Source organism: Chamaea fasciata, unplaced genomic scaffold (assembly GCF_029207755.1).
Source record: "Chamaea fasciata isolate MVZ Bird 193981 ecotype frontalis unplaced genomic scaffold, bChaFas1.0.hap1 SCAF_2, whole genome shotgun sequence".
In the NCBI taxonomy this organism is placed as follows: Eukaryota; Metazoa; Chordata; class Aves; order Passeriformes; family Sylviidae; genus Chamaea; species Chamaea fasciata.
The window spans coordinates 28194308-28218256 of NW_027094087.1; the positions used below are offsets into that span (position 1 = coordinate 28194308).

The 23949-nt window shown below is 43.7% G+C and overlaps 3 protein-coding genes across 5 annotated transcripts in view; 2 read left to right on the forward strand and 1 right to left on the reverse strand.

Annotated features, from left to right (window-relative positions):
* Nucleotides 1-11034, forward strand: part of KPNA1 (karyopherin subunit alpha 1) — a 58074-nt gene extending 47040 nt beyond the window's left edge. The window contains exon 14 of the mRNA XM_066175497.1: nt 569-11034. Coding sequence (XP_066031594.1) covers nt 569-756 — 188 coding nt within the window. The 3' untranslated portion in view covers nt 757-11034. The remainder of the gene's footprint in view (nt 1-568) is intronic.
* FAM162A (family with sequence similarity 162 member A) lies at nt 7626-15759 on the reverse strand. Its single transcript, XM_066175501.1, has 5 exons — nt 15540-15759; nt 14395-14514; nt 12072-12180; nt 8790-8898; nt 7626-7878 (listed from the first exon to the last, which is right to left on the reverse strand). Exons 1-5 carry the CDS (start codon nt 15553-15555, stop codon nt 7792-7794), a joined length of 441 nt encoding a protein of 146 aa, XP_066031598.1. The 5' UTR covers nt 15556-15759; the 3' UTR covers nt 7626-7791.
* On the forward strand, nt 15568-23836 carry MIX23 (mitochondrial matrix import factor 23). 3 transcript variants are annotated; one of them, XM_066175498.1, is made up of 5 exons: nt 15568-15917; nt 16925-17050; nt 17555-17701; nt 19993-20052; nt 23532-23836. In XM_066175498.1, the coding sequence occupies exons 1-5, from the start codon at nt 15588-15590 to the stop codon at nt 23580-23582; spliced, it is 714 nt and encodes a 237-aa protein (XP_066031595.1). In that variant the 5' UTR covers nt 15568-15587; the 3' UTR covers nt 23583-23836. The 3 variants fall into 3 exon arrangements, with proteins under 3 accessions (XP_066031595.1, XP_066031596.1, XP_066031597.1); XM_066175500.1 differs by lacking the exon at nt 15568-15917 and adding an exon at nt 16084-16258 and having other exon boundaries at nt 16914-17050; XM_066175499.1 differs by lacking the exon at nt 19993-20052 and having other exon boundaries at nt 15573-15917.
* The last annotated feature ends 113 nt before the right edge of the window (nt 23837-23949 follow it).

A 23949-nucleotide genomic window follows, 5' to 3' on the forward strand; every position in this document is an offset into this window, starting at 1 on the left:
GCCTGCCCAGAAACTGGTTGCCTGAGTTTAACTGCATTGTATAAATATATATTATAGAGGTTAGGAAACGGAGTCTCCATGCTTGGAAGTTTGGAATGCTTGTCCAGGCACATCACATCTAATCTGGTGTTGGTTAGTATGTAGCAGGTTGGTTAGCAGTAGCAGGTTGGACTAGATGATTATCAGAAGTCTATTTCAGTTTACACAGGTGATTCTGTAGTCACAGTCCTCATGAAGAAAGCACTGTGAACACACTTTGGAAACACGGTCCTAAAATTCTCTTCAGGAAAAGTCATTTCTGAGTTTGAGGTCTTCAAGATAGTTGATTTAATTTTTGAGTGAAAGGGTAAAGGCAGACAAAGTATGAAACACGTAACACAGAGATCTCTGTAGTTCAAACTGGCTTTCCGTGGTTGTGGAGAGTTCAAGTTGGATACAGGCGGTACATGTCTCCATAGAGGAGCCCGTTCTTTCTGAAGGTGGGAGGGAATCATGGAACAGACTGAAAATTATCGTCATCATATCCTTTGACTGAGCTGTAACATTTATGTTCTGCTTTTCTCTGCAGGCCTGGACAAGATCGAATTCCTGCAGAGCCATGAGAATCAAGAGATTTATCAGAAGGCCTTTGATCTGATTGAGCACTACTTTGGAACAGAGGATGAAGACAGCAGCATTGCCCCACAAGTGGATATCAACCAGCAACAGTACATCTTCCAGCAGTGTGAGGCTCCCATGGAAGGCTTCCAGCTTTGAGGTGCCCCTGTGCTGTGTGCTCCTCTACCTAGCCAATCCTGTTGTCGAGCCACAAGCCACCCGTGGAGTGATTCTCTCAATGTTTTCCATAACCCTGTTTGCGCTCATTCGCTTGCCTTGTGCACATGCTCTTACATACGTCTGGAAAACTTTCGGCTCTCCGTGGCAGGATGCCCCCTCCTTGGTAAGGGGTCACCAGAATCACCCTTCTCCTCTAGATTCTGAATCTCTCCACTGTCATCTTCGTGGAGTTGAGGCACCTTTCTATACTTTGAGATATTCCCTGTTCCTCTTACAGGAAAGTAACCCCTCCTCCACTTGGCCCCCCATTCCTGGCATCCAAGAGAAGGCTGCCTTTCTCTTGTATTTGCTGCAGAGTGTGCCTGCAGTCCAGGGAGACATTCAGCCTTTCTGAGAACGTAGCTGAATTCATCCCTCGTGTTCTCCCCTGGATGCCTCTTGGAACGGCTGCGAGAGATGCGTTAAACCTTCACACGCCATCTATCTACCTTGCTGTATGTGCCAGCTGGGGTTATTGGCATGAGGAACATGTTACAAACAATGGAGTAAGTTCTCTATCCCCTGCAACAACAGGCTGCAATGGACATGTTTTGTGGTTCTTAGGAATACTGAACACATCTGGCCCCATCCCGTCTCAACACTGAGCTCCCAGGTTGGATTGCAGACCACTGTGGAGATTTGTATACCTTCCCAGTTTTTCCTCTCCATCCATAAAAAAAGAACCTGTGAACAGGTCACTCTTAACACCTCCCCAGAAATGACTTTCCAAAACAGCTTCTAGAATGGAGAAACTGCCCCAGTTCTGCTTGCCAGCACAGTATGATCCAGCCGGGCCTTCCTTAAAAATCAAGCCCTTCCTGGCTCCATGCTCCAGAGTCTGGTCCCTGGTATTCTAGTTATGGCTGAAAAGTTCCTATCTGCCTCTTTACATTTTTACACAGCGTGACTTGAACAGATTTGTCTTCTGAAAAGTTAACTTCTGAATACAGAAATCTTAATTTGTAAAACTTGGCACAAGGAGTGTTAGATCTCCTTTTCATTTTCACGAGACAAGAGCTTCCTCTCCAGCTCACCTGATGGAATATAGTCCTCCTGGTCAAGGTCCTTATTTAACTAAAATGACACTACATTTGCAGGATAGTACAATTACATCTGGATCCACCTGGCCCTCTCATTTCACTTTTCCCTTTTGCTGTTTATGAGACTTCAGGTGAATTAGCATGGAACGCATGGTTCCTCCAGGTGACATCTGTAAGGCATCGTTGACTGCATGGCAGCTGCTGCACGCAGCTGGAGACTGCCCTTCTGCTAGCAGCATGTTCTTGGCTCTGCAACCTGCTTGGATCACAGACCTCTGATGCAAAGGCCAGCCACTCCTCACTGAGTTCAGCTGACATTGACACCAAACTCTTCACACAGCTGGGGAGATGCCGCCTGATTGAAAGCGGCAGTTCCATTTCGGAGAATGCAATGGATTCCCTAGGCCGTCCACTCCCCCCTGCATCGGGCTGTGTTCTTTCAAGCCATTTTGGATGCTTGGAACACATACTTGTCCAGTGTAAACATTTCAAAATTGCCACTGGCAACTGCAGTGTCATGTACCTGTGGTAAATGTTTGTGGCAGAACTGCCTTCAAGATCCTCATGACTCCTCTCAGTGATAAGCCACTGCAAAAGCAAAACCAGCCCATTGGATATAGAGTTATAAAAACACAGAAGTCACTTGTCATACTGCTGAAAGAAGCTAGGCAAAGGCCTGAACATCAGCTCTGTGTGACCATTATTTAAATAAAGTCTTCTGTCTCTGCTTCAGGATGGAGACTCTGACCTGTGTGGCCACTGCAGAAGCCACCTGCTGCCTCCCTAGCTAAGCCAGTTGGCCTCCACTTACCCTCTCCCAGTTATTTTCTCTAGTGCTGCTTTGTGCTGAAGGAACATTTAGTTTACTGCACTTGATCTGTAAATGGACTTCAATTCTTTGTAATTTTAGGGGGTTAAATTTGGAAGTTAATTTAAAAAAAGCAAAAAAACCCCTCAATGTTGCCTTTACATCACATATAAATAACTGTGTTTCTCTTTTCTTGAAGGGTGATAGAAGCACTGATTAGTAGCAAAATCTTGTTTTAGCTTTTGGATTTTTTTGTGCTGGATTTTTTTACGTGTAAATTTCCAATAACATGTCATTTCTATAAGATTTGTTTAAAACCATGTACCTCTTATTGGATGGTATAAAAATGCTACATATTTTGTAAACAAATCTGAGCAAAGTGTGTGTGCATATATTCTGTATATTCATATATGTATATTCTGTGTATATATACACTAGCGTGTATATATACATATATACACACACACATATATATACACACATGCATAAAGTGTGTGTATATATATACATACCTATATATCTATATATATAAGTGTTTTCTCTTCCAGGCTAGTGAAAACAATGTGGTGCATTGGCGTTTCCCTCCCCTGCCCCCCAAGAAAGTAATGACAATTGCCTCTAAATGAGTGAATTAAAAAAGAGTCCATTTAAGCTGACTGGTGTGCCTTCCTGTGTAAGGAGCCTGGCCAGTATTTGTTACTTTTGCCGTGGATATGTGAATTCAGAGCAGATAAGTATAAATCTTTAAACTTGGTATGTTTGTTTGAAGTGACAGGCCTGGTTGACGCAGGTAATATTGTTGTCCTAAATACTTAGACTGTATAAGGCATTTGACTGGTACTGCATAATATTTTGAGTGAAAACCACACCAATACAAGAATCAACATGGCACACATTAAATGGATTAAAATGTGGCTAACTCATAGGTCTCAATGTAATTTTAAATGGTGCTTAATTGAGTGTATTTCCATCAGGATCTTCCAGCAACCAGTTCTTGGCGTTGCTTTACTTAGCCTTATTAATAGGTTGAAAAGAAACAAAATCTGCTTCTAACAAAGGCTGCAAATTAAATGGGTACAGAAGGGAGATCAGACTTGTGAATTATAAAAGGAAAAGCTCACTGATACAGACTGATCAGAATTACTTGGTAAGCCAAGGGCAAGTAAACTACTTGAATTTTAACAGAGCCAAACATGTAGTGCAACATTACCCATCTAATAAATAACTTTCAGGCCACAGATGAAGGACTCTGTTTTGGAGGAAAAGTGCCAGTGACAGTATGAGCATCATCATATCATATTGCTTGAACACTGCTTCCTAACACAGTTCTGTGTGGCTTTGTCCCTGCTAGAAGCACTGAAGCCAGTATTCTCTGGTCTCCTGAACGATGTGCTCAGACAGGGACCATCTCAGAGCACACCTCTAGCTGCCACTTTCGTGAAGGTCATGCTGTTTTGAATTATCTGTTGTTGGTTTGTGTCTAAATAAGAGGCAGCACAGTCTCATGTAGAGGGTAGGTGAGGGAACTGTTGGAGTTCTTGGGTTCTTCTCTTCGCTCTGTCAGGCAGCATGTAATGCTAGAAAATTGTCTCATACTTTATTCAAAAATATGAGAAAATTGAAATACATGCATTGGTTTCTGTTTGCTTGTGGAGATCTGATCTAAGCATCTTCTAAAAGCCCCACAGGCTGGTAATGAGAACTTACTGAATTCTTTTTGAAACATCAGGAATGAGGTGGAAGCACTGCACTGATATTCTAACAAAGTCCGTTTTAAACTGGATGTTAGAGAAAGGAAGATGCAGGACTGCCTGGAATTGCTATCTAGCAGTCCATCACACAGATCTGTAATGCCATTCAAGTCGTGGTTTTGAGCACTTGGGGCTCCTGAGAGGGTATCACACCATCATTTGAGGGAACTGCTGCCTAGAGACTTCAGCCTGTTCCTATATTCCTGTGTTTGTCCCTTGATGCCAGCCAAATACAGGTGATTGAAGACCCTTTGCCTCATGGTAAAAGGGAGGAAGGCAATGACCCTGGACCTCCATGTTCTTGGACCTGCTTTTATTTATTTTTTTTTTACTGTCAGTACCCAAGACTGTTGAAGAACTAGATTGCACCACATGGTCCTACATGTGACAGTGCTCCTGGCAATACCCTTCTCTGCTTCTCTGGGGGCTTCCAGAACGGCTGTCTTACCTCTGTGCACTTTGATCTCTATGCCAGCTTAAAGTAAAATCCCCATCTCTTCCAGTATGACGACTTTTGCTTCTGGAAATTGGCACAACACACCATTGGTACTCTCCCATGCCAATTTTAGACTTGAAGGTCTTTCTTAAGATGCCTGAATCTTAGTAGAAAAGTAAGTAAGACTTCTTTGTGTACTGCTATGGCCGTGTCGTGCTGTGGCTCCTACATGTTCCATTGAGGCAGTGTTGGAGTTGCATTAGAAGTTTCAGTTGCCTCTAGACCAGGTACAGCAATAAGGCATATGGTATAAGATTGATAAACTGGACTGTTCGGGATAAATGGGAATGGTGTTACAGACCAAGCCAAAGGGGAGAAAGAAAATGAGGTAGCAGTTGAGGCTTCGTATGTTCCTTCCATCATGCACTGTTGAAAGGCTTTGGGCTGAAGCTGTGAGCTCTCAATGATCTGAGCGGTGTTAAGTTCTCCAGTCAGCTGGACTGGGTGCTTTGGCCAGAAACATGTTCTGGTTTTGTAACCACTGTCTGTGTTTAGAAGTGCTCCTTGGAAGCCATCACACCATGAAAGAGACGGTTCCTTTCACTGCCTTGCTGAGAAAGATTTACATCATTTTATGGTACCCAGCTACTTGCAAAGAAAACAGTACAGTGGTTGGGAGGAAGATGGACACCACACAAAGCCCGTTGTCTTGGGCTCTGATTTGAGACTTGAGCCTATGCAGAAGCTGCAAGAAAACACAAAGTTGGGCAGTGATGCAGAGTCTTCCTGGCAGATTCTGAAATGGTGGAGATACCAGGGTGACAGAAGGATACGTGGTGCTTTTGGCAAACCACTGAACCAGACTTCAGTTTTTGAGTAAATGGCATAAAGCTTATACAAATTAAGGTAAAATGAAAAACTGGTGACTGTTGCTGCTCTAAAGTGTTGCTTTCAAAGTGTTTTGCATACTTTTATTTGAAGTACTTTACCAGCCAGATTAGTCCAAATAGTTTTATTTCCAAAACTAGGAGAGGTACCTGCCAGTTCTGTTCACAGAGTATACTCAGAGGTGTCTATTGAAAGGGTGATATTTTTGAGATGCACAGTTTTAAGCTTTGCCATCACCAAGCATAAATCACAAGTTTTTCTTCACAGAAACCTGAAATGCTATCTGAAATGCACGTTCTCTTTTTTGGTGTCATTTAGTACATACATGACCACAGGCACATAATGGGGCAAGATTTTGTTTTGGTTTCCCACCTGTGTGCCTGCTGGAGTGGCAGAGAACCAGAATTGTCATGGAAGATCTGCTCACATGCCTGCAGTGAAATGAAAGATGGCTTGCATTCAGTGCTTATTGGACAAATCTGTGCAGTCCTGCTCTGCCTGACTCATAGTGTACTTATGATCATTTCCATCCAGAGAATCTAATGACAGATCATTGTATCACCTGAAGGTTGTGACTTCTGTGGTGGAATTGACTACACAGCTTGACTGATGGGTTACATCTCACTGTGGTACCCAGAAATGCAATTCATACATGAACTGCAGCAGCTGGTGAAGATTTACCTTGCATTTTTGTAGGGCTTTTGATTGTTCCGCAATACTGCTAATTTTTTAGGGGTACAACAAAAATAATCTCCCTCTCACTCTGAGAAAGTTCACAAACTGTTTTTGTTAAGCTGGTATGTCTCTTGTGATTTTAGAGTCCCCAGGGCCAGTCAGCAGGGCAGTGCTGGGCAGTAACAGAGTTTTGAGCAGTCCTGACACTTCCAATCTACATTTCCTTCCAAATGAACTGAAAGAAGGAAGGAAAATACGTCCCCTGGTTGCTGCAGGCTTTTCAACATGAATTGTGTGTGACTGGGCTCAGTGCCAGAAATAGCACTCTTGAGGCAGGCGATCTCTAGGTGGGTCTAGTATGACAAAAGCACAGACAACAATTTTAAAGAACAAAATATGTATAAATCTAAATAAGATTCATAAAGAGCAGATATGCCTGATTGACTTTGTCCTCTTCATGTGCCTCTAAATAGTAAATCTGACAGTACAGGTTGAAGCTGTTGCTCAGTGTTCCTCAAAATAGTCATCTCTGATCCCTCAGCTTGGATGTTCTCTCATCTCATGGCCAGCTCTGCTGGGACCACTCTTAGATGCCAGCTGCAACACCGTGGGGTTCTCTGGAATGCTATTTCACTGTTCATCTCCTTCCTCTTTGAAGGAAGGCAGGCAGTTCTTCACAGGAAGTTATCCCTCACTTAAACAAATGCAAATAACAGGACCAAGACCAGGGAGTTGGGTTTTCTAATATCTTAGGATAATTTTGCTGATGTTAATGCAGGTCAGACAGTAACTTTTGGCTCAAGGGCTCCCTTAATAATTGTTCTTGCACAAAGAAGAACGTGGATTATTTGAAGTAGCCAGTACCAATGCAGAATAAATACAGTTCCAGTCTTGCTGAGGAAACCTGAAATAGTCAGTGATAGTGGATGACTGGCTAGTGAAGGTATTTTGTTTGTAAAAGTGGAAACCAAATGGATCGTTCTTTTGTGTTACAGTTACCTTCCTGTAAGTGGTAAGTAAGAACATGAGACTTGATGCAGAGGATTGGTACCAAGACTGCAGGTACAGGTCTTGCAGTGCTTTAGAGGATGCTTAGTCTGGTGCACAGCACATGGGAAACAATTACATTGCTTATCCACCGTGCTCATGTATCCTGTCCCACCAACCATGAAGAAAAGGGTTTGGAAGAAAGGGGCAGTTATGAGGCAAAGAAAATAGGTATTCCTGGTTTTATTGATTACAGGACAATGTATTCATTCTTTCTTGAACGTGAGTGTACAGAACTAACATACAGGAAAGCTGTGATGATATCCTCTTCTCAGTGCTAAAAGGCACTTTGCTTTTCTACCCCAATCCTTGATCTCTTCATTTCCTCCTCTACGGTTTAGCAGCTGCACCTTCCGCTTTCCACCGGGCTTTCTTCTCCAAGTTTATTTTTGTCAAAGATTCATGTCTTTTCATAGCCTACAATGTCATAAGATCATCAGTTATCACCTGAAGGACCACAGAGTTGAAACTCGAATCAATAACTTACAAAATACCTGACCTGTCCTTACCAAGGCACGAGACAGAGGTACTAGAAACAAATCTAAAGTTAAATATAATCACAGACTCACAGAATATTTTGAAATGGGAGGGACCACACGGATCATCAATTCCAACTCTTCAGTGAGTGGCCCACTGGGGGATGAAACTTGCAACCTTGGCATCATTAGCACCATTCTCTGGCCAACTGAGCTCATTGCAGGAAACATAAATAATTCCCGTTTCTTTGAAAACAAGGATCCCAAAGTAGCTGTCCTCTCTCCCTGGTATTTGCATTCATACTACTCCAGTACAGAGGAAAATGCCCTGGGAGTCATCAGTGTTTGATCTCTGCTGTTAAAACCAGGAAAAATCCTTCCACTGTTTCATTTCAGAGTTCTGTATCCTTTTCATTTAATAGACAAATCCTGACAGAAATGTCAGGTGACACGCAGTAGTTCACAGTGCTGGGGTTAGGACTGTCACTACTTTTAAGGTTTCTGTAGAACACAGCAGTCCACAGAAACCAGACCTGAATATTGGCATCAGAAGAAAGACAGCATAACAAATAAGGTTCTTCTGCCACACAGATGCTTTAAGCTCAGGAGGTTTTGTTTTAGAGGAAGCATCTTAACAGTGACATCATCCTTTTCTGATGGGAATTAGTCAATGAGGGTCACTTCTAGGGAACCAGGAGGACTTGTTAAAATTTTGTTCAGTGATAAAATGACAAAAAGCCCCAAAACAAAAAACCCAAGCCTCAAAGCAAGACAGTACTAAAAATCCACAGAGGAACTAAGAAGTTTAAATGAAGACTTATTTGCCCTCATCAGCCCAAATTCTGTGCTTACCTCCTTCCCTCTGATCACCATGACGATGCATCCCACTATTGTCAAGGCAATCATGACATAGCTGAACTTCACACGCAGGGTGGTCTTTGCTGCTCTCACTGTGTCAAGCCTCAAGAAAGGAGAAAAGAACAGATTCATTATCAGAGACCCAAATAATTCACTTGGGTAATTATTTCATTTCTCCTAGCATTCTGTCATGGTAGTTTTGTGTAATGCTAACAGCACTTGGCTCTTTGCACAAAAAAAGTTTTACAGGAAGAGGCTCTTTTACACGAAAAAGAACAGGAAAGGCTGATCCCTAAGTACCTTGGGAGATACTTGGTGACAGAGGCATTCCTCCCAAAGCTGGAAACAAACCCAACTTTTTCAACTTTGGTTACTCAATTGTTAAAATACTGCCTTTACAGACCACTTGACTGCAATGCTAAGGAGGAGGGCTGCAGTATAGATGTGTGTATGTTCAGTATGGAAGAACACGAAAAAGGGAGGGATGGTTTTCCTAATACAATAAGTTTTCTTTCTGTCAGCTCCCTCCATGGCCACTACCACATTCCAATATCTGCAAAGTCAGGGAGAACTCATCTATATTATAATTGTGATGTATTTAACATAGTGGAAGATGCATTTTTCTCTTAATAGCAGAAGTCTGGTAAAACCCAAAATATGGTGTTTTAACAGTTGAGAGTTTCTTGGGCAGAGGGAAGCATTGGCACAGCTCTGCAATTTCTTCTTGCCAGAACTTCAAAATTGTTTCATTTATGATGCAGTCTTATTTTCCAGCAAGGTGCTTCCTCTGCTACAGGACTTGACAGTGCAATAAGTGACACACAGGCTGCTGAATGCAACATTTGGACATTCTGAATAGGACTTGGTAAAAGACCAGTGGTCCCCACTCCTGCTGGAGTAAATAGTCTTAGAGTGATCTGCTTCCCTGGGAAACTAAGGAGGATTCTACACTTTCCAACATCAGCTTTGGACAGAGGAACTCTTTAAGTTATTATTATTATTTTTTTTTAATTCCAGGAGGCTTAGCTAACCACAGCAGTAGCTATACCACGCTTTTGGGAAACTTGTTGCCTACTCTGCTGTTATCTTTTAAAAACCAGAAGTCTTCCAGCAGAAGAGTAGCAGTTACTAACACCTTTCAGCTGTACATGTGAAGATTAAAAACAAAAGATCATTTATTTTGAGTTAAACTCTGAAGATCATTCTACCCAAATGACATCTTAGTTATAGCAGGTTTCTCCCTGTGTTAGAGAGAACAATGCAAGAAGGGCCAGTGAAGCATTAATGCTTTTTAGAAGTGCTTTCCACAATAACCAAAGACCTACACCCTGTATATTTAGCTCTCCTTGCAGAATTTAGGGCAGATAACTCCATCCTCAAGGAGGGCTGATATTCTCACTGATTATATTTGGCACATGATAAAATTCCAGAAGACTGGAAAAGGAGCAACACTGTGTGATGGAAAGAATAAATGCATTAAACTAGGTTTATTATACCCCAAAATGAACATGGAGAATGGATTTTATGGAACTGGGAAATTATTACTGTACATAAACATGAGTGAATATTGAATCTGTTACTACATTTTGACCCTTACATTTGGAAGAAAAAAAAAATACTCAAGAATCCATGGTCCTTCAGCATGGTAATCACACAGGACCTGAGAGCTGAGAAGTTTTGTTCTTGTTTTTGTCAGAGTATTGATTTGAGTACAACATTTGTGATCATAGGGAACAAACACATCCATCTACAATGAAACTAATGGTTAATTTTAGCATCCAGGTTATTTGCTTCTGCTAATAATCTGCAGTGAAAGCCTTGAGTGCAGGCTGCAATTAAGTTGAAATGCACAGTAGTAGGATTTTAAAAAGTTTGCTAGTTAATTTTGGAAATACCTTAGATGTGTTAAGAATATACAAGAGCAAAAGGTAGATATCTGAACACAACTTGCATTTTAAATCAGTTCAGTGGCTAAGTTTAACGTTTGTTTAATAAATAGGTTGCTTCACCACATTTTACAAGATTACTGAGTTATATCACAAGCCCTTACAGTTAATCTCAGATTAATTAATTAATCTCAGAACAGGAAAACAAGTTTTTGTGCTTTTATAGTTCTCAATTGTCTTCTCAGATTTGGCTGAATTATTTGTCTAAATAAAAAGAATTCCCTATGCACTTGCAAAAATGGTCAGCTTTTATCAGAAGTTGGTTTGTCCTTTCAATAAACTACTGAAATCAATCACTCTGCTAACTCTGTTTTCTTAAAAACACTCATACATAACAAGTGTTTGGTCTGCAAAAATATATGAAGTGATCGTAGGTTTTAATAATTTACTCCTGTATGTATTTCAAATGTAGTTTTAAGAAAAATGATTCAATACAAAGTGGTAGGATTCCACTTTTAACAAAATGAATTCATTGTGCTCCATTTAAATACAGGGGTGGATTTTCAATTCCCATGCAGTGCATCCAAACAAACAGAAAATATTTTAGAGGGCAGCTACATCATTTTCCTACTCAAGTAGTGCAAGATTTATTGTTTCTTTTTAATTTAAATAAATACATGTATTTAAAAGCATTACGAGCATGTTTTAAAAGATACCTACACTACCACTCGGAGTGTTTGTTAAACTAATAGTTGTCTATTGTTGCTAAGTTTGATCTTTATTTTTGGTGTGCAAACCAGAACATGTCATTTTATTTTCTACTTTTTACACTGGACACAGCTTTGACATTTGGACTCAGCAGCAACAGGGAAATTTTGACTATACAGAGTTAGGGAGCCTTGACACTGTTTGTTAGTTTAAATTCCAACAGTTAAGGAAGTTGGCCCATACCCTTTAGGTATTCATTAATAAATACTTTACATGAGTTTCAGTTATTTTATAGCTATATAGGAAAGATTCCCACAGCAAGAGACTGACATACAATGGAAAACACTAGAAAAAGCTCACACTGATGTTTGAAAAAAGCTTTCTAATTGTGAGAAAAGAGTAAAAATGAACTGATCTGACGTGGTTTTCTAATGAAACAACTGATAATTGCTGGTCAACCCTTTGCAGAAAAAAAAGAAAAAAATCAAGAGGGATACATTTTAGCACAAGAGAATTGCTCAGGTCATTTCATCTACAAGGATGACACACCAAACACAGCAGGGTAAGATTTTTCAGCTGTGCAAACCCATTCCTTCTTAGAAAAGTCACTCTGGAATTGCATTCAAGTAACTTATTTCTGTATAGACAAAGTCTCTTTTACAGCTTCAAAAGCAACACTTACGAGACAGTCTCTGGTATATCCTCTGGCTTTTTGAAATGGCCTGCCCACAACAAAAACTTTCTCTCCCACTCTGTAGGCTTGTATCCAGGCACCCCCGAAGTAAATCGACCTAAAAAAACCCAACAAAACACACAAAGACAAAACACCACCAAAAACAAGTCAGAGAGGCTGGGTGGTCAGAGCTGTAACAGAACCAGTTAGGGTGAGCAATGCAGAACTCTAAATATGATTGCTAGAGGTGGTCAGAGAATGAAAAGTGTATCACCGATTAACAAACGTGTAAATACGGATTAAACTGAAGCCATGTAAGGAAAGCCAAATCCTTCCCAAAACCTTTGTATCTGCAGGTCTAAATATGCAGAAGCTGCTCCAGCATCTAAGCTTCTTTAGGTGCTGTTTTTCTATTTCATTTAAATAGGGTTAAAAAAAATAACGCAGCTACAGAAAAGCCAACATGTTGCACAGTAACAATAAAAGTCAGTGTAACATCACAGAATGTAAACTTCTTTGGCAGTGTAAGATTTTTATCGTATCTGAAGGTATAAATAAACATGACCATAGACAAAGCTTGGAGACGCAATTTTCAAGTCAGTCCTTTAAACTCCATATACAAAGTATTCATAATGTAACAGGGGAGGCTTTTCATATATAACATACCATTACAATCTAAGAAACAAAGTGCAAAGATAGGCAGCTTTTTCCTTTTAAACAACAGGCAGTATCCTGTATGGCCATGTTCTCCCTCATGGATTCATGAATTATCTAGGAATTGGGGTGGATACAGTTTGCTGACAACAGCAGGTTATTCAAAAACACAAAGAAAAGGGCTGAGCCCAAAATGCCGTGGGCTTCAGAACCCAGAGCCAGTGAATTGGCCTGGGAACTCCCTTCTCCATAAACAGGAAGCAATTCCAGTCCACACACAAATGACAGCCTCTGCCCTCACTAATCATTACCTAGGCCTGAGCAGAGCCTTGGGGCTTTCACAGTGGTTTTGGCACGATGTTCAGTAACAGAGAGGAAAACAGCGTGGCTGTCAATGAGCAGCAACTCAGACAAACACAGGAGCATTACTGTGCCCCTGTGTGAAACTGTGACTCCAGCTTCTTGAAAAGCATGGGAGAGGGAACTGAAACAGAACAGGCACAGAGAACACTGGCAAGGAGAGCCACAGGTATGGAATGGTTGCCATGTAAGAAACAGACTTGTTTCTGTTTTCGTGTAAATGTCTGACACCATGTAAGTGTCACAGACTTGAGACCCTTTGTCCTGGAAAAGCAGTGACTGAAGCTCTCTTCAGTTCAGCAGAGCACTGTAAGAGACATTGGGAGTGTGGGTTGTAATGAGGTCTTGGCTTGGAAGGGGTACTGAATAAAGAAAAAAAAAATCAAACATGGGACTGTAGCTGAGGAATTTCTTCTTAGAGAAGAAATCCTTAGGGAATTTTAGCATCCACATTCTTAGAGAATGTGGATGCTAAAAATACATCCAGCTTCAAGAAACTGGGAAAAAAAAATCCAGTAAGGACTACTAAACAGCAAGATGCCACCTCTGGGGCAGTGGTATAGAGGAGCCCTTTTCCTATCCTCTTCCTTAGGTTCTTGCTGTAGGTCACCATTCCCACTTCACAAAAACATAAGGGACTTCCTTTACTGGCCCCTGCTGGAGACATCACATTTTGAAGGACTTTCAGTCCTACCCAGTACAGCTGATTCATGTTTTTAACACCGAGTCAAACCAAATGCTTCACATCTGTGTGCTCCTTTGCTCCTGCATGGGTGGGCCATAAGGAACCTGTGAGACAGGGAGCACAGAAACTGCCCCATATATAGTGAAAAAATGTTTCACAGCCTGAGCTTTCCCTGAGCAGCTCCACCCTTAAACATGAACAATTCAGACTCTGCCCTGCAGAGCACGTTCAGTTTTTGGAACAGCTGGAGCTGGCTGCACTCCGAAAAACTGCAAAAGTCCTTCAGCTCACACAACATTCCTAAACATGAATAGTTTACAGTGGGGCTGAGCGGGCAGTTCAGAGCAGAGCTGAGGAGCGTCAGTGTAGGAGTGTGCACAAGATAAGGTTCTGGTGATCTGCTACAAAGTGAACGCTGTGTGACTGTCACAAGTGGAAAATTGACCCCTGGCTTTTTAGAAAACAAGACTTCACCAAATTTAATGCTCCATTTTTCAGTCCAGAGACCAGAACTCTCAGAAAATCTCATAAAATGAGCATCTGTCAGTCAAATTCCTGTTCAGATGACTGCAGCATGGATATACGAGTATTCCGTGGCACTAAAGATTCCATGACCTTATCAAAGACTCTTACCCTTTGACTGAAGGTCTTGCTGGGGTTTAGTGCAAAGCCTTCTGCTTATCTTCGGGTCCACTCCCTCAGTCATCCTCAGAACTGAGGGAATATTTCTTCCCAGCAGTCTAACAGCCCTATCTGGAAGAGAAAGCAAAGGAAGCAAAGAGGCCCAATTTAACTGACAGCAGTAGAAAGTGGGAACCAGCTTTTCAATGAAAGCATTTGGGAGTTTTTTTAACACAAGAGAAAAAAAGAAAACCAATAGGGACAAATGAAGGCAAGAAATACCAGATTTAGTTGTAATAGCCTACCAAAGAAATTTAAACTTGTTTTTTTAGGTATGCCTTGAGCTTGCTCAGTTATCTTACACAGAAAAACGTGAATGCAATTAAATTCATTTAGGAAAAAAAATAAAAGAACGCAAGATAACGTCCAACCAGCAATTTCTAAAACACGTTACACATCACAGTTTCCAGGAACTCATTCATACGTATTCTTCAGATACACTTCGGATGGTGCAAACGGACATCCGAGGACTGCACACCAGCATCCTACCAATCTTGTCACATCCCAAAAAGCATTGACAGAGTCGCGTCAAAAGAACAGAATCTTTAGCACTGAGAGGTAACTACTTTGTAGTGCATTAGAAAAGGCCAGGGCACCTTATATACGAACACATACTTTAAAGAAGGTGCTTTAATGCATTAATTAATATAATGAAAAAGTTCTAGGAAAAAAAAACCCCAACCAAACTAACTCAGAAAGTTAGTTTCTGTTAAAAAGGGCACTTTAAAAAATATAAAATGACTTCTTCTTTTCCTTCATTATACTGTCTGAAGGTGCGTCTCCTAAGGGCCTTTACTTTCTGGGAGTAATACACTCCCGCTCTGAAAAACCAGCAATTCACATTTACAGGCAACACCCCCAAAGAAACCGGACCCTCTCCCAGCTCCTCGGAGAAGCCGAGGCACAGACCGGCCCCGCTCCCGTCCCCGTTGTGAACGCCGGTCCCTCAGACACGGCCCCTCACGCCTCGCTCCGGCCGCACGCCGGCCGGGCCGCCCGCTCGGGGCTCCGGGCGCGGCCCCTCGGGCTCCCGGGGCGGGGGCGAAGCGGGGGCAGCCCCGGCCCGGCCCCCGCCGCTCCCGGCCCCGCGCACTCACCGGCGCGGCCCCACATGGCGCTGCCTCGGCCCTGCTGGGCGCCGCTCAATGTCACCGCCGGGCCCCGCCCCGGGACCGCGATTGGAGGGAGCCGCGCCGCGGGACTCTCGGGGCCGCCGGGGTCGGCACCGCCTCCGGTGGGGCGGCCGGAGCTCTCCCAGCGGCCGGAGGAGGCGAAGGGGCCGCGAAGCCGCTGTCGGCGGAGATGCCCGGCCGGGGGCCGCTGTGCCGGGGGCCGCGCTCCGGCGGGTCCCGCCCCGCTCCGCCCCGCGCGTCATCCCGGCTCCCCGCCGGATTGGGCGCCGCCGCTCCCTCGGCCGATCCAGGATGGCGGCGCCCAGCGGAGCCGCGAGCTGCGAGGACTTCGCCGAGTTCCAGGTAACCCGCGGGGCGGACGGGCCGGGGCGGGCCGGACCGGGCGGTGCCGCCGCCGCCGCCGCCTCTCGCGCCCGCGCGCCGCGCGCTCCCGCCGCCTCCCGGCGAACGGCCCCGCGGGAGCGCGCGCCCCGTGCGCGAGGTCACCCCGCTCCTCGCGGCCGGCGGGATGCGGCGGGAAGGGAGCGGGGTCCGGCCTTCCCATCGCCTTCCCTCATCCCTCCGGCAGCAGCGGGGCCCGGCACCGCGCCGTCCCCGCAGGTCCCTCTCCCGGGACGGAGCGCGGGCGGCGGGAGCCCCGCGGGCGCCTCCGCGGCGTCGGAGGGAGCGTGAGGGGCACCCGGGGCTTCGGCCGTGCGGGCAGGGCCCGGCCGGCGGGGCCGGGGGATACGGCCTGTTTCTCCCGCACGGAATCCCAGAATATCCTGAGTAGCAAGGCACCCTCAGGAATCACCGAGTCCGCTCCTGGCCCTGCGCAGGACAGCCCAAGGGTCGCACCGTGTGCCCGAGAGCGTTGTCCAAACACGTCTTGAACTCTGTCGGGCTCTGTGCTGTGACCGCTTCCCTGGGGAGCCTGTGCCAGTGCTCAGCCGCTCTCTGTGTGAAAAACTTTTTCCTGAGATCCAACCTAAACCTCCCCCAGCTCCCCCAGAATGGTGTGTGTGTGGGGGGGTTATTCAAAGTTCGCCGTTTTGATGCAGGTTGTGCCCAGTTTCCCGTGTGGAAGTGGGGATGGGGACTTGGGCAGAGGCTTTTCAGCCTGTCCATGCTGCCTGCAGGGCCGGGGGACTTCAGGGGACATCACTTACCCCTGCTCTGGCCTTTGCTGCCGAGGAAACTCCGTGGTTTGCAGCACATACTTCTGCATGTGGGATTGTTTCTTTGGTGTGCTTCTAACTCTTTGTAAGGAATCCTATTTAGTTTCTATTAAAACGCTTAACTATGCAAATTTTTTTGTAGTAGGCTTTTCTGAGAGATCTAACCAAGTATCTCTCTCTCTTTTAATACAGGAGCTGCTCAGGGTGATGAGGACAATCGATGATAGAATTGTTCATGAATTAAACACTACGATTCCAACAGCTTCCTTTGTGGGGAAGGTTGATCCTGGCCTGACGTGTAAAGAGCTGTACGAGTCTGTGAGTGTGCATGCCTTCCAATTTCAGCTCCTTTCAGCTCCCTTCCTGCTGCTTTGTTGTGTGCAGTGGCCAGTAAAGCATCCTCAGTGTCTGAAGAAAACGCTGCCTTGGTAGATCCTGCTTTGTGTGTTCCTAACTGTCCTGCTCAACATCTCCACACAGTGCTTCAGCTTAAAAGCATGCAGAGAAGTTCTTTGTTCTGCAATACTGATCCTTCGAGGATCTTTTAAAAAGGGTGTTTGCTTTTCCTGCTGCTCTGCAAGACTCCTCATGTTTACCTTTGACTTTTGATCAACTTGGTAAGACCAAGAACGACAGGATAGTCTGAGTTGAGAGTAGCTGCTGCTCAAAGCAGCGTTGTTTCCCACATGTGGATTACGTGCTCAGAGGGATTTCTGTAAGCACAGCAATACCATGTCTTCAGAAAGTGTCTCTTTAAACTTAAAACTAGTAGGTTTTTATTCTCTGATGAACCACTGTGACTTCCTTTCTCTCCCCACCTAGTTGATGAATGCTCACACCAGTAGAGAAAGAATCATCAAAAACTGCATCTCTCAGACTTCTGCTGTAGTGAAAACTCTCAAAGAGGAGAGGGAAAAGGCTGATGAAGATGCAGCATTACTAAAGCAACTCAGGAAAGAGCAGACAAAGGTGAGTGGTGAAGCCTTCTAGAGATCACTTGCAGAGGAAGAATGGGGTATCTTTCCCAAATGGAAAGACCAGTGTGATGGAGAGAACCTGACGTGGATCCTGAGTCAAGCAGTCTTTTCCAAGGTTCTTGTTGGCTCCTGATGGGTCTTGTAAGAATTATTTTCCCAAGGCCTCAAGGCAAAGAGGTGCTTTTATCCTGCCAGTGGAGCATTTCCTGAGATTCTTTCACACAAGAGAGAGAAATGCACATTCTTTCCCATGGTGGATTCTAACCTTCACTGACTGACACCACTGATGCACAGCTTAACTTTTCCTCTTCTCTACAAGATGCTCCCAGGCAACCTTGAATTCCACTTACACAACCTTTTTGATATTTCTTGGATTAATATTTGGAGTACCTTGTGATGGTGTGAGAGAGACTTCTGGGTTTGCATATGGAATTCTAATGTGCAAATGCCCTGTCAGCCTTCTGGCCTGTGGGTGGAAAGTGTACTTTTCCAGAGGTGACCAGAGGGGGTTGAGTATCAGAAGTGGAGAAAGGAACCCCACTGAAGTCCGCACCCCATTTCCAGGGCCCCTTTTGTAAGGAAAAGGATACTGAGAGAACCATGTGGCAAACGAGCAGTTTTATTCTTTAACCCTCACTTACTAAACTGCTAACAAGCATGGATATTAGTTTAGAAAACTGGGGTGGTAGCTTAGTATTTTGTACAAATTTTGTTAGCAGAGCCAATTCTTTAAATTATCCTGAAATCTCTCACTGAAAACACTGGGAGGATCCCAATGATAGTGTTTAATGATTGGAGGTGGCTTCAAATGTTAAAAGCAATCCATGATTTAGAAACAGCTCAGAAATTTTTTTATGAGATCACCTCAGATTTGTATTTGGACCTTATGAGGTGTGATCCCCTTGCTTTTTCTTTTTTTTTTTTTCCCTTGACTCTCCAAAACAGAGAGCTGTGTTTTTTCTACAAGTCAGAAAAGTTATCTTGACAGAACGCATCCTAGTTTAAAGAGTGGGATTTTCAAATATCTATTCACTTACTTGCAATACAAATTTCTTTTCCCTTGTTACATGTGTTTCTCTCATCCTGCTAGTTGTACAACTTGGAGGACTTCATGCAAAATTATTATTTCAGGGTCACTGAACGAGAAAACTTGGAGTAGTAGTTTCTTGTTACTGCTAAAGATTCTCTGAGTGTTTATTTGATAGAGACTTATCCTGGTCGTCCAGTCACTCTGGATGCTGGATTGTTATTTCAAAGAGATTGAAGTCCTGTTGGGTTGGGGAAAGTGCATCCAACAACTGTAGCAACTCTGTGTCCCTGGATATCTTACCTGGAGGGTTTTTAGTGGGATTGCTGTTTTGGCTTGCACCTGTTCACCAGGCCTCTAATTGGAACCATGTATTGAAAATGGTTCTTTGTTGTGTTAAAGACTCCAACAAGAATACATCCTAAATTTGGGCAAAAATGGCAGATGGTTCTTAAATCTCCTACTATTGCTTCAGGATCATGTCACACCTGCCCCTCAGGGTTTCTAATAGGTGTGAAACAGAGAGATTCTTACCCTTCTCATGGGTCAAGTGAGTGCTCAAGAACTGCCTATTGGTGGTAGTTCCTGCCAGAGCTTTTGCCTCTGGGTAGAGCTGATCTGTCCTGCAGTGATGACATAAAATATTAACTGACAGACAGCAGTTCAGGCAGCACAAACAACACGTGATCACGCTGCAGACCCTTTTTGGTCAGTGCACTGAGCAGATGGCAAATGAAGCAGAGAGGGTCTGCTCATTACTTTAAATCCAGAATCCCAGCTGGATTCCTAGCTTTGCTGCCAGCTTCATATACCACTCTAATAATGCAAGAGTGGCAACTCAGGGCTGCAGAGCTAACCCCAGCCCCAGGATTCCCTGTGCTGAGTGCTTGAATTAGGTGCAGTTGTTTGTGCCTGTGAAGCCATCAGTGTTAATCAGTTAATTGCTAGCAAATCTTGATGGGTGTTAGTTAGGAATAAATCATGAATAATCAGGATCTACAGCCAGGCTTGCTTTGTGAGTCTGCCTTCACTGTGCCCTTGCAGACCTGTGTGTGGCCTGAGCACTGGCTGACTGGAAGGGCCAGTCCCTCAGGGTGATCACACATCGTGCCCTTTGGTTTACACCATCAGATGAGGTGTGCATCTGGTGCTGGTGTTAGGAGCTGGAAAGTTGTATTGGTGGTAAATACTGAAGGCTCCCTGTCATACAGGGAGGCCTGTTTGACAATAACCTTTTTATCTGTTATTTTCTGCAGTTGAAATTGATGCAGTCGGAGCTCAATGTTGAAGAAGTGGTAAACGACAGAAGCTGGAAGGTACTCAGTCATTTAGCAGTGATGATGTTGTGTCCCAACAGACAGTCCTGCCCTGGAGGTGTGGGACTGGTGCCTTATGAAACAGGTTAACTAGAAATAGATGAGGCAGTGCTGGGGGAAATGCTTCCAGTCAGTCATTTTCCCAGTTCTGGATGCAGAGATCAAAGCTTTTCAGTTGCACTGCCTAGGGAAGAAAAGCATCTGATTTAGTGGGGAGGAAGAACTGTGGGTTATTCCCTGTGTCTCTTTCTCCTCTTTGCCAGTGGCTGAGCACTTTGTAGGCTTTTCTGTGGTGACTTCTCTGAAGAGCTTTGCCTCTAACAATTTCAGAGAGATGAGTCTTTCACATTTGCCTGTATCTGGTGCTGATCCCCACTCTATAGCTCTCACAGGAGGGTCAGGATGTAGAAGCTGAACCTTTTCCTGATGGAGTTTCTTCATGCCTGAACAGACACTCCCTGGTGCAAAGGGCAGCCTTGCCATTGCTCTCCTGTGTCAGCAGAGGGTGCAGATCACCCTCTGGATTGATGGCCCCGAAGTCTGTCTGGTGATTTTAACACTGAGCTTAAATTCTGAGGTGGCTGTATTGTGTCATTGCAGCATTTCACATCTGGCATCCTTTTCTGGTTTGGTGTAGCTTTTCAGAGCTTTCAATACTGCAGAGAGAACCTCTTTCCCTCTCTAAATGCAAAAAGAATTTTTGCGAATAGCTGGTACTAACTGCACCTTCCTTTTAAATCCCTGCTTCATGATTTTAATTCCCCTCTATTGCACCAGTGTAAAACCAATACAGCTGTAAGTCTTGGGTGTTCATCAGTAACCTCAGTGCAGGCTGATGAAATGAGCATTTACACATTTTTCTGCATATGCTTTGCCATCAGTACACCTCTGTACCATCCCAAGAAGCTAAGCATGCACTTCAGTTTAATTTTAAACCTGCTCAGATCTGACTAAACAATGCCACAGCCTTAACAAGAGCGTGCTGCAGGTCCCCAGGGGCAAATATTTCATGGTGACTCTGCTATAGGGGAACAGCCCCCACTCTAATCTTCATTCTGAAGCACCACATTTAGTAATGATCCCAGAGATTGCTTGTAGCTGCATGAAGCTTTTCCTGGTGACAGAACTGTCTGATGTTTCCTGAAGATGGAGGGTTTATAAGCAGTGAGGTGTGCATGGTACAGGGATACTTTAGCCTGCTAATGTATTCCTCAGCCAACGTTCTGAGTGGGGCTTGAAGAGATAAATATTTCTGGGTTTTATCTTCAGCTCTGCTGTACTGTGCTGTGAATATACACACAAATGCCTCCTTTAGCTGCCCATAAAAATGTCACTGATGGAATTAGAACCAGTCATGGTTGCAGACCAAATGCAATTTGTTACATGGAAGTGATTATTGGTGTGCAGGCTGCTGTTTTACTGTTGTAGACTTCTGGCTGGGAAGTACACTTGTCTATTTCCATTAATCCTAAACAACTGAAAACTAATTGGAAAAAATCTGATTAGGAAACAGTTTTTTAAACACTGGCTGACTGTAGCAATAGTGGCATACAGAAGGATGCTATTTTAGAGAAATGCATGCAGTGGAATTTGGATGATACCAAACAAGGAATTGACTTTTAAACAAGATACTTGCATTAGTCTCTGTCCAGCACCTCCACTTTGGAGTTTATTGTTGGAGTGGTTTATACAAATACGTAAAAGCCAGCAAAATCAAACTTTGGCGTAGTAACATGAATTTTAAGGTTTCTCAGCAACTGCTTTTCCTGAAAAATGTCTGAAAAATGAGAATAGCATTTCACAGTTAGACCAGTGGAGTTAAGTGGCCTGAGTAACACACTGACATCTGTAAGGCAGTGATCCTAAAAGTAGGGAGGCAGTGTTAATAAGACTGCAGTGTTGATCTTCCTGCCACAGGTTGTGAAGTTACTGTTGAAGATACTTTGAAAGTTAGTATGATAGCAAGTAAGGTGGTGTGTTTGATGCTAGACACCCTTGCAGTGCTTTAGAGAGTATTTCCAGCACCCTTTTAGACATATATGCCCTTAAAATGTCATTAGCAGAAAATGGACAAAAAACAGTGCAATTTGTTTAGTAGTAAAATGTTTCTGAATTGGACCTGCTGTTGCTCTTATTTTCTACAGTTTCCTGCTATCACTGATCTCAAACCTTCACCTCATCTGAACCCTTTCGGAGGTGTCTATTCTGTGTGGTAACATAATGGCTGCACACCTCTATGTGTGAAAGAAACTATATCACAGCTTTTGTTTTCTGCAGTATGAAGCAATTTGTAATACATGTGTATTTCTTAAAATAAATTTGATAGGTAGTTGAAAATCACTCCAAAATTGTTGAGAAGCAATTCTGTAACTAATGTGTTCTCCAGGCTTCACTTTTGCTGAAGTTGCTGTAGGTTCTGAACTGTGAATAAGAAGATCAGCTGTAGAAGATTCTAGGAAGATAGACCTTGAAACAGTGTATCTATATAATGCTGGATAACTTGCCCAAAATTACAAGATCACTCACTTTGCACATAAAGCCAATGGGAGAGTTCATGAATGAGAGTTCATCATATTATGATGATCACAGGTACATGGATCTGCCAAATCCCTGGACAGCTTGGCAAAATATGCTCTTGTGGGAATGCTGATGGGACATCCAACAGCTGCCAGAGCCTCAGCTTGGTGCCAGGTGGTGCTGGACAAGTTTGGATAAAAACTGATAAATAATTAAATGGCTTGTGAAGAGCACCTGCAACCTTGGTGGGAGCCTGTGTGTTTTGCTTTGGATTCAGACTGCCTTACTTGAAATAGTCACGTTTCTTGGCCCTCCTTAGGGCAGGCTGGCAACAGCTCAAGCTAAATATACACGATCTTCAGTATCCAGTTCTGGAGACTAAATTTCACACAGAGAAGGTGTCAGAGGTGAGTGAGGCAGGAATGCTGTGCCCTTTGCAGGGAGTGCTGGCAGCACTGGCACAGGCAGGCAGATCACTAGAAGTGTGCACGTGACTTCCAGGAGCCCTTGCCCCTCTTCTTGGCTGTCATGCCAATGTAAAATGTGCCTGCTCAGGAAAGACAGGAATACAGCGCCCAAATCTGAATGCCAGAGTGAACCTAACAGAACATAACTTTTCAGGAGCCTTCCAATGATTATTTCCCTCTCTTTTAAAAACAAAAAGGCATCAGCATTTTTTATGATAACAGCCTGCCAGGATTAAGAGTCTGCATTATCTGAGGGAGAATACTTGGTGTTGTGCAGTCTCCCAACATCAGGCTGCAAACTTTGGATTTACTAAAGCCAGGAGAGAAGGTGAATGGAGATGGATGTTTTGGCAAGTGCCATTTATTGACACCTCAGAGCTAGGCAGCTTGAGATGTGTACTACATGAAGAAGTAGTTGCCTGAACTGTCTGTGAAGTTCTGCTCATTTCCTGGATGGGGCTGATTCACTTTTGCTCTTCTGTTTTGGTGTCTCAGGTATTTAATGAGCGGTGCCGAATTCACTACAAGCCTCCGAAGAGTCAATGATGATGTGGGGTATTTTCCATCAAGGTGGTCCATAACTGTGAGAGCCAAACTGGAAAGAGACCTTGGGTGAGCTGAATTGGGACCTTCCAGAACCAGTAGAACCCAGTCTTGTTTTGTTTTGGACCTACTTAGCTGAATTCTCAAGCTTGAAATGATTCTCCTGTAATTAAGAGAAAACAACTCATCTTTTGTACAAAAATATGTGAACAAATGAATTTTATAGTATTAAACCAATTTTCAAACAGAATGCAAAACTGGCATCTTTCTTGAACTTCCACAGCTTCAGTGATCCCAGAGGGGAAGAAACAGTAAAACTCATCCTGAGCAGGGAGGAGGACAAGGCTCTCCCTGAGCTGGTGCCTGCTGA

Excerpts from the sequence above, each read along its gene's own strand:
- FAM162A (XM_066175501.1), bottom strand. Across the intron at positions 12,181-14,394 it reads GCAAGACCTTCAGTCAAAGG|GTCGATTTACTTCGGGGGTG; the intron begins GTAAGAGTCTTT and ends GGGTTTTTTTAG. Across the intron at positions 7,879-8,789 it reads TGGTGATCAGAGGGAAGGAG|GCTATGAAAAGACATGAATC; the intron begins GTAAGCACAGAA and ends ATGACATTGTAG.
- MIX23 (XM_066175498.1), top strand. The coding sequence starts at position 15,588 with ATGTCACCGCCGGGCCCCGCCCCGGGACCGCGATTGGAGGGAGCCGCG. Across the intron at positions 15,918-16,924 it reads AGGACTTCGCCGAGTTCCAG|GAGCTGCTCAGGGTGATGAG; the intron begins GTAACCCGCGGG and ends CTTTTAATACAG. Across the intron at positions 17,051-17,554 it reads GTAAAGAGCTGTACGAGTCT|TTGATGAATGCTCACACCAG; the intron begins GTGAGTGTGCAT and ends CTCCCCACCTAG.